Source organism: Saccostrea echinata, unplaced genomic scaffold (assembly GCF_033153115.1).
Source record: "Saccostrea echinata isolate AGI-Se365-2 ecotype Australia unplaced genomic scaffold, CSIRO_AGI_Sech_v1 ptg000001l, whole genome shotgun sequence".
In the NCBI taxonomy this organism is placed as follows: Eukaryota; Metazoa; Mollusca; class Bivalvia; order Ostreida; family Ostreidae; genus Saccostrea; species Saccostrea echinata.
In genome coordinates, this window is record NW_026889750.1 from 45,624,830 (window position 1) to 45,634,319 (window position 9,490).

General features: G+C 33.4%; 1 protein-coding gene across 1 annotated transcript; it reads left to right on the forward strand.

The window, feature by feature from the left end:
- The first annotated feature begins 1,568 nt into the window (after window positions 1-1,568).
- On the forward strand, window positions 1,569-8,681 carry LOC133192812 (protein TRC8 homolog). Its single transcript, XM_061328823.1, has 2 exons — window positions 1,569-1,842; window positions 5,229-8,681. Exons 1-2 carry the CDS (start codon window positions 1,659-1,661, stop codon window positions 7,031-7,033), a joined length of 1,989 nt encoding a protein of 662 aa, XP_061184807.1. The 5' UTR covers window positions 1,569-1,658; the 3' UTR covers window positions 7,034-8,681.
- Window positions 8,682-9,490: the final 809 nt, after the last annotated feature.

Genomic DNA, 9,490 nt, shown 5'->3' on the forward strand with positions numbered 1-9,490 from the left:
CTGTTGACAAAGACCTTCATAAAAATGGCTGAAATATGAAAATGAGTATGTTGTCACACATATCGCAGATATCAATGGAATAGTGCTTACTGAGTTCAAATAAAATATGTTAGATACAATAGATTAAGTGTAATTGTTATTTGTTTTGGACGCATTCTTGAACTTGACTGTTATAATATCTCAGCATTTGATTGTATGTTTTCAGCATCAAGAAAAAATGTCACAAACAGTACGTGTGAAGTTTCCCAAAAGTAAGCGGAGTTAGGGTAGTGATGGAGTTAGGAGTATTGCAATGCTGCCGCTGGACCTGTTTATAGCTGTGACATACTGTAATCTTGTTTTGTACTTTCCTCTTCCAAATAAAATTTGAACTGAACACCTTATAAACACAATCAGCATTCAGGTATAATAATTCCCTTAAATTTTTGGTGTTTCATCTTATCATGTTGAAATAAACATTAATTTATTAACACCCAAAATCTGACGGTAATATTTGTTGCATAATGATTTTACATCATTTATATTATCATGGGATACTGTCTTTAGATATATATACCAAAGACACTTGACGTTACATATTATTCTTAGTAAAAAAAAAAAAAGGAAAAAAAGGAAAAAAAAGAACCATACCTAATCAGTAATGTGAATCATTGGTATGGGGTTTTATTACATTTTCAACAGTGAAATACTGTGATTTATTCATTGATATTCTCTCACAGTGTGAAAGGATACCAAAATGACATTCTGTCACAGTGTGAAAGGATATCAAAGTAAGTAAATTATAATTTCTGGTCTGTAATAAGATAGAGATAGTAACTAAACAATCTTGATAGAGACTAAAACTGCCAATGTCTTCCCAAATATGTTGCTAAAATCCATATTACAATGTTTTCATCTCACAACTGCTAAGCCATGACGTCTCAACTGCTCAGCTATGACGTCAAAGCCTATTACATTGTGTTAAGAAAAGACAGAGGCAAAGGGAAAATCAAAGAAAATGTAATAAATAGAAAATTCAATGTTCTGTCGTGAGACAGGATTTTTTTTTATATTTTCACTCGTGCTTCGCACTCGTGAAAATAGCAAAAAATCCTGTCCCACTCGTGAAATAAATTCCATATCCCACAACAAAACATTGAATATCCTCTATATATTTTTTTACACTAAGAAAAATATGTAACGTTAAGTGCCTTTGATATGCATGGTATTTCCAGTGTATTTAATGTAGCGCAGTTCTCTTACTATTTGCCAACGTAAAATAGAACAATTGTGTATTTCCTAGAAATGAAGTTAGCTTAAAAGTGTTTTTTCAGCTAGTTACCTGTTGATATTTATCTGTGTGTAAACGTCACGTTAATCAACTTTCTCTTTAACCGGAAATATTTTTTTATTATGAAACAAAACGAAAAGATAGACTATATTCTCAATATCATAATTTATACTAGCAAACCTTATTCAAATTACATTTTTATGTAACATTTAATTAAAATTTATTTCTTCCTGATTTTATCTTTAGATTTAAAAACAATTTTGTATTTCGTTTTGACATTTGAATAGGGTTAAAAAGGAAAGCCGAAAGGAAACAAACGTCATGAATTATTCGTTACAGCATTTTACGTAATAACTTGTGATTGAAGACCCGTAGACCACATCAGAAGATGACATGGAGAGAGCGGTTAGAAGCCATGTGGGAGCTGGTAGTCAGATTGCCTCCATTATTTGTCATGGACAGCATTCTTAACAAGTCCTTCTTTCCAGAATTTTCTCTGTTTCAGTACCAGCCATCAATGTCTTCAATGTCATGGGCTGAGTATTTTATGTGGATACTTATAATGACTGTGTGTTAGTATCTTTTGAGTAATTTTTATAACATTATTTTACATGGTTTAAGTTCACCAGTCTAAAACTAGAATCAACTTGTTCAACTGTAATGTCGAATGCAGAGAAATTGGTCAGATAGTATTAGGCAGGTCCAGCACAATTCCCTGATAAAGGTATATAGCTTGATAAAGCTATATAGCTTGATCAAGGTATTACAAATACCTTGATCAAGGTATTTTGTGTGATGAAAATACAAAAAAAAATCTAAAAAAATTTAAATTTAAAAATCGAATTACGAGTTGTGGTCAGTGTGTTCACTCGTGCATAAAAAGTACTCAGGTATCAAAAAGACAGCATAAAAGAATGTCTCCTCACATGACATACTTTTAAACTGATTTCTTTGTGTTTGAGTACTTTAAATGCATGAGTGAATTTACTGACAACTCGGAACTCGACTGTCAGTATTTATTTTTTTAGGATTTTTTTTTGTATTTTCATTACACAAAATGCCTTTATCAAGGTATCTGTAATACCTTGATAAAGCTATATAGCTTTATCAAGCTATATACCTTTATCAGGGTATTGTGCTGGACCTGTTAGGGTGAATTCACCATGCATCGGACACCCTCGCACTTCAACAAGTTCTAGCGATATCGCTATCGACCGAATATTATCAAAATGGAAATTAATATGTAGTATGTGGTTTAAAAATTAAATTTTTGACACAATGGTGCCCTATTTATTGAGAAAATATAATTAAAAACTGATTTTTTCGAAATAAGTCAGAATTAACCATGGATCGAACAGTATTCACCATGCATCGGACATACGATATTTAAACCAGAAAAATATCATACCTTGATCTCAGTGCTTTAAAATTAGTAATATCGAAACATTTTTATCTTTTATTTAAAAATTAACCTTCTAATTAAATTTGAATGACTATTTCGATCCACAAATGTGAAGAGATTTTAGTTGCATCACATTGCATTAGAATGGCTTTACAGTACTAGTAATATGGCAACTTGCGCCTTTGTCTCATGGGTTATCATCATCTAGTTTAAAGAAATAAATTGAGTCCACTTCTAGTCATCATATATTGAATATTTGTATTTTCACTGAAAATTTAGAATTTCTAATTTCTATTTCCATAAAAAACCAGGGATTTTTTTACCCCTTGATTCCAGGGGCCGGGGCCGTCAATATTGGGAAAAATAGCGATATTTGGTTGAAATTGGGAAAAAATATCTTCATACAAATAAATAGGAAAAAACATGCAAAAGTCAAATATTTAATCATTTTTCTTATTTTTTATAGTATGAAGCTGGCTTAAACCAGCTTTAGTGATATGAAATATTACAGCGGCTGTTGAAGTTCAGAAGCTTAAAAATGGCAGAGCCGCAGGGTGTGATAACATTGTAAATGAACATATTTATACGTTGTCATCTTTTTTACCTTTATGTAAGAAGTTCTTTAAAATAACATTTGATAGTGGGTTTGTTCCAGATGAGTGGTTAATCGGTATTGTTTGACCAATTTATAAGAATAAGAGCGATTCAACCCAGCCTGAAAATTACCGTCCTAGGCAAACTGGAGAGACTGACATGATGCACGTTTATTTTTTAGATAACGATCCTGACTTTAATTTTTAAACATCGATCCCGCTTTAAAAAGTATGCATGCAAACATCCATACTATTCCGAATAACTTCTCGGAAGTCCTCGGATGGCTCGTACATCGCACATAGAGAACATAAACACCTTTTTGTCATCATTTTATTTTAATAATTTACAACTTAATACGTTTTTTTCATATTGGGAATTTTTAGGTATGATTTTGGGAAAAACATGCACTTTTCAGCATTGGGAATGGGGCCGAATTTCGGCCCCGAAGAGACCCTAAAAAATCCCTGAAAACAGCTGTCATTTGGGTTTTATAAGAAAATTGAAGTGATTACCAATGCATTGTAAAGTGTCAGATGCATGGTTAATTTGTGTCCGATTTATGGTGAAATAAACATACTAGTTAGGCCAAATAAAAAAAATATGTGTGGTTCCGGTTACCCGACCGTCCCTATTTTATACCCCCGACCCTAAACTTTTTTTGGGCAATTTTCATATTTTTTCCGGAATTTTCCCCAATTTCCATCAATGGCTCCGGTTTAAGTTTTAGTTTCAGCAATGACGGCCTCCTTGCACAACATAGTGCAAGTGTTTATTAGTGTTAAATCCAAAGCAAGCTAGCATGTAGGTGTCCCCTACCAATATTGACTAGTATTTTATCACACCACATCTAAATGCCATTTGCAAAGTAGTGATAAGTATTATTTAGAATAATTAAGAAAATCATTTTGTTAAAAAAAAAAAAAAAAAAAAAAAAAAAAAATCCCTACCTACCTACCCTAATTTTTTTGGAGGTGTAACCGGAACCACACATATTTTTTTGTTTGGCCTTAAAAGCAACTCTAAAAAATATTATACAAACATTGAAGTAAAATTTTTGAAAAATTTCTGTTAAATTGGCAATCATTGATAAATTTTACTTAGGTCTGACCCGTTCCGTTGACGTCTATTTAAAAGAAAGACAACTTTAAAAATGGCAAAATCGTAAAATTCTGGTTACTCCCCTTTGATTATGCAAAATATGACGTAATTTCAAGGCCATTCTTGTGGTATTTTTATCACAACATGAAAATAAAAATCGGCATCATTAAAAAGTTTAAATCTTCCCCTTTAAGACAGAAACAAGTAAAAACACGGGGAGACTCAGGTTCAATGAAAGTTTATTGCTTAAAGTTGTCCGAAGCAATGTATGTGTCCGATGCATGGTTAACTCACCTTCTCAAAAAGTGTTATATGCATTACCAACGTGACATTATAATGTCATTGATAAAACAATAAGAACATCTCAATAATTCATTACAAAATTTATCTCAGTGGTGATGCAGTTTAACATAATTATATACAGTAAAACTTGTTTAGTACGAACATGGATATTGCAAATTCACTGTCAGATATAGTGAAGTTTTTTTTGATCCCCAGCTATAAAAATTTAATGAATTTTTTACACTGATATAACGACTTACGGATATAGCGAAGTAATTTCACAGGTCCCATTTACTTCGTTATAAGAGAGTTTTACCGTATATAATGTCATTTAAGGGGGTATCAATAAATCTATTTATGCTATGAAAAAATAATTTAGGAATTTACTTGGGATTAAGTATACATGTAATTATGGAGCGTCATTTTTGAGAATTTATTTATCAGTTTATCAGTTATTCCATCAATTACAGTCTTAATGTAAACATTGTGTGTCTTCATAGTAAGTAGCTATGTTTTGCACTGATTTTGGCAAACCTAAATGTTAAATGTAGAGATTGACTGACCTTTTTCTCTCTGTTACAGTGTTTGTCCTGGCCCTTTGTGTGTTCTTGCTCACCACTGGTCAGTTACAGGACATCTACAGCTTCGTCACTCTGGTCAGCCTCCTCTACATGTCATACCAGTGGAACCAGAACTTTCCCATACCACCGGACAACAAACATTCCTCAGATGTCAAACATAACTATTATGACATCATGCAGAATGCAGTCACACAGATATTCTTGTCCTATACATTCACTTATATGTGGACCCTAAGGAAAAGAACTTTACCCAGGAATGGAATTAGGGCACTTATTTCACTGGGAATTATGTCATCTTTTATGTTTCCTTCAATTGTTTGTGTAGTATTCCAGGATATTGGGTATTTATCCTGGGTGACACTGATATCTGTAGTGATTCCATCTAGTGTTCTAGCTGCAGAAGTATGGATCTGCGTCAGAGCTGTAGTTTGGACACTAAGACGGATATACAATGTGATTAAGATAACTATTAGTGCTATTGGAATTCAAGGATTTGTTGAACATCACTGGATAAGACTACGGGTACCAAAAGTGCTACGATTATTTTGGATATCCAGACTCTTTTATCATTTCACCATGTTGTGTCTTGAAGAGTTGTACCAAAGAGAAGTAGCATTGACTTCTTTACACTCTTTAGACTATCAGTCGATCATTATCAAATTATTCACACAGAGCTGTGAGAACTTTGTTGCCATGCTGGGCATGACGAGTATAGTGTCCTTCTTGGCACATCATGTGGGTGTTTTTTTGGCATTCTGTGTGGGGTCCGACTCTGAGGAAGATCGCAACATGGGGACAGTGTCTGCGATACTGTTCTTTATTCTGGGCCTTCAAACAGGTCTAACTGGTCTTACACCAGATGTGAGACTTGCAAGACTCTGTAAAAACTTTTGTCTGCTTCTCACTGCCATCTCTCATTTCATCCACAGCATGATTCACCCGATTCTGATGTCCCTCAGTGCATCACAGAGCAGTAATGTGGTGCGGCATTTGCGGGTGCTCTCAATGTGTATATTTCTATTGACATTTCCAACATGTTTACTTTTGTATTTATGGAGTCACTATAGTGTTAGCACATGGTTGTTGGCTGTGACTGCATTTAGTGTGGAAGTTATGTTAAAAGTGATTGTGTCATTAACAGTTTATGCCTTATTTCTTTTAGATGCCTACAGAAACACTTTCTGGGAAGGCTTAGATGACTATGTGTATTATATACAATCAGCAGGAAATACTATAGAGTTTTTATTTGGAATATTTCTGTTTTGCAATGGAGCCTGGATTATGATCTTTGAATCGGGGGGAGCAATACGTGCTATTATGATGTGTATTCATGCTTACTGTAATATATGGGTTCAAGCAAAGAATGGATGGCAAGTTTTTACCAAACGACGAACAGCAGTAAACAAAATTAACTCTCTGCCACTGGCCTCTAAATCAGAGCTGGAGACTCTTAATGATGTGTGTGCTATCTGCTATCATGAATTAAACAATGCTAGAATAACACGTTGTAACCACTACTTTCATGGCGTGTGTCTTAGAAAGTGGCTCTACGTTCAGGATAACTGTCCACTCTGCCACAAACTTATTTATGCCCCAGACAGTGTCACAAGTGAGACTCAAGAAAACAATAATGATGATGATAACAATCTTGAGGAAATGGATCCTGGGGCAGCGGCACCAATCGGCATCGAGGATGCCATTGTGCAGCAGCAATTGAACCCAGTGATAGGAAGGCAAGATGTAGGTAGACAATTGAATAATGGAACTTTTCAGCCTGCTAACACACTAAGAGTACATCAAGACTAGCCAAAACTAGAAATAATGTATTAAGTTATTATTTGTCTGCTTGAGCAATGAGCATCCCTGACATCTCCTTAGACTTTAAGCATGATAAAAATGTTTGAAGATTAATTTCATATTTTTTTCCCTGTCAGAAACAGATTGGATGAGAACTTAGTTAATTTAACTTTATAATTTTCATTGTTGAAAATATACATACATGTATATGAATAAAGTTTTTTTAAGAAGTCTAATAATAATTCCTTATAATTTAATTATCTAACATGTAGTAATAAAGAAAACATTTTGTCCTCAAACATGACTTCAAATTGTATGAAATTTAAATGCAACATCAAGCTGATTGATAGTGTTTTTGACAACAGTCATATTGTGAACACAGGTTATAAGTCATAAACTTTTCCAGCAAATGAACTTGTGTGTTACAACCAAAATTAAATTATTCATATTGAAATATAAATTATCTTCCTTAAGAAATATAACTGTTTTGCCACATGCATAGTGTATTTATATATATACCTGTCAGGATGCTTAGAACATGTAGAAGTGCTACTGTTCAGAATGAACATTTATTTGATAAATGTTAAAGAATTGAAAAAAGCTTACATTCTATGATGTAGGGCATGTCAAAACAAAGCCAGCTAATTCTGTACTCAAGTACTTAATGTTTATAGTTAATACAGCAGTAATTACATCTGATTATTTGTATACTGCACATGTAAGGTACACATACACATGTATGTATGTAATTCATAAGATTTAAGACAAAGTGATTGTAATTTTTGAGTATTTATATATTTATTGTTTGTTTTGTTATTCTTGTCAATTTTAAAATTATCTGATTTTGTTGCAAAAATTGGTATGAACATGTGCAGTTTATGTCATCTCTACAGTGCATTGTATGTTTGAGTCCAAATGAATTGATATAAAAAATATTTATACATTTTTAATTGTATGCATATGTCCATGTAGGTCCCTGGTCAGGTTTGCAGGTGTCCTATAGAAATTACATGTAATCTGTCTGTCCAGCTGTCTTTCTGTTGATCCATCCACAGATTTTGTTTTTTGGTTCTTTTGATGATTGTTTCTATATTTAAATTTGTACACAGGTATTCACAGAGAGTTAAGACATAAGAGAATAAGACAAAATATGTCTCATTACTCTCAGTTAACACATGTAAACAGTTTTAATTTAGTATGCCATCTGGATGGTAATGGGTAGACTTTTAATGAATTGGCAAAAAAAGCTGACATCTAAAAAAAAATTCGTACTTTATTTTGGTAAAATGCATATTCAACTGAATTGTAATTCAAAGTAAATAATTCAAAGTAAATGGCAAGAACACAGAATTATAGTTATAAGTTTTCATCACTGCCCTTTGTAAATACAAAGATTCATAATTTTCATGTAGTTTGATAATAAGGTCACATTTTCTGATTGTTTGAAAATGTCTAAAATATTCAAATTATGAAACAATATGTGTTTTATTTTTTTTCTTTGTCTCATTTTAATTTCCCATTTAAGTTATTATAATCTCATCCTTCTACAACCCCACCCCGCTCTGCTGACTGGTCAGTTTTCTAGTTGACTAACTGGCTTTCTGAATGAAAGGAATACCTGCTTTTGTTACTTAGTGTATAAATTATACAATATTTATTTTAGTCTTCAGTGTTTTATATGTTCATTTCTTTTAAAAAGATATAATCTGTTTTTCTGCCCATTGTTCTGAAGATGGTCAGTTTCTAGCTCACCTCAACGAAGTTGGAGGGAGCTGGCTTATGTAATACCCTCAGCTTCGGCTGAGGGTATTACATAAGCTTCGACATCCTAAAGTTTTTGGAGCAGATTTCTTTCAAGTACTTCTATGCCCTATATTAATCACAGATGTATGGATGGTTCTTCTGGTATGTTTCATTGTACCACTCAAGGTTTCAGATGCTGCAATATAAGCTAAAAATTGAGCAGGTTAATGTTTTTGGAGCAGGTTAAAGTTTTTGGAGCAGCATTTCCAAGTAAATACAAGTCCGTTACAGACCAAACTTGTATGGATAAATCTAAGGATGCATACTACCAGGCTTGCGTCAGATGCTGGATCTGACCTACATTTTCGCGATGAATGACCAGGCTAATGTTTTTGGAGCACATTCTAAAGTAACTCTAAGCCCTTACTTGTTGATCAAACTTGCATGGATTATACATCTAAGGATGCACGCTACTGGACAGGTCTGTATCTGACCTACTTGTACATTTTCCGGATAAGTGACCAGGTTAATGTTTTTTGGTTCATTCTTGAGTTCCCCGGTAACTGTTGGCCCTATGTTGACCAAATTTGCATAGATGATACATCTAAGGTTGCACTCTACTGGACTTGCTTTGAATGCTGGGTCTGACCTACATTTTCTGGATGAGTAACCAGGTTAAAGCTTTTGAAGCAGTTTCATTCTAAAGTAAAATAGATGCTTTCA

Bases quoted from the DNA above. Each gene is read 5' to 3' on its own strand.
- LOC133192812 (XM_061328823.1), top strand. From the start codon at position 1,659: ATGACATGGAGAGAGCGGTTAGAAGCCATGTGGGAGCTGGTAGTCAGA. The intron at 1,843-5,228 runs GTTAGTATCTTT...TCTCTGTTACAG, and splicing joins GATACTTATAATGACTGTGT to TGTTTGTCCTGGCCCTTTGT.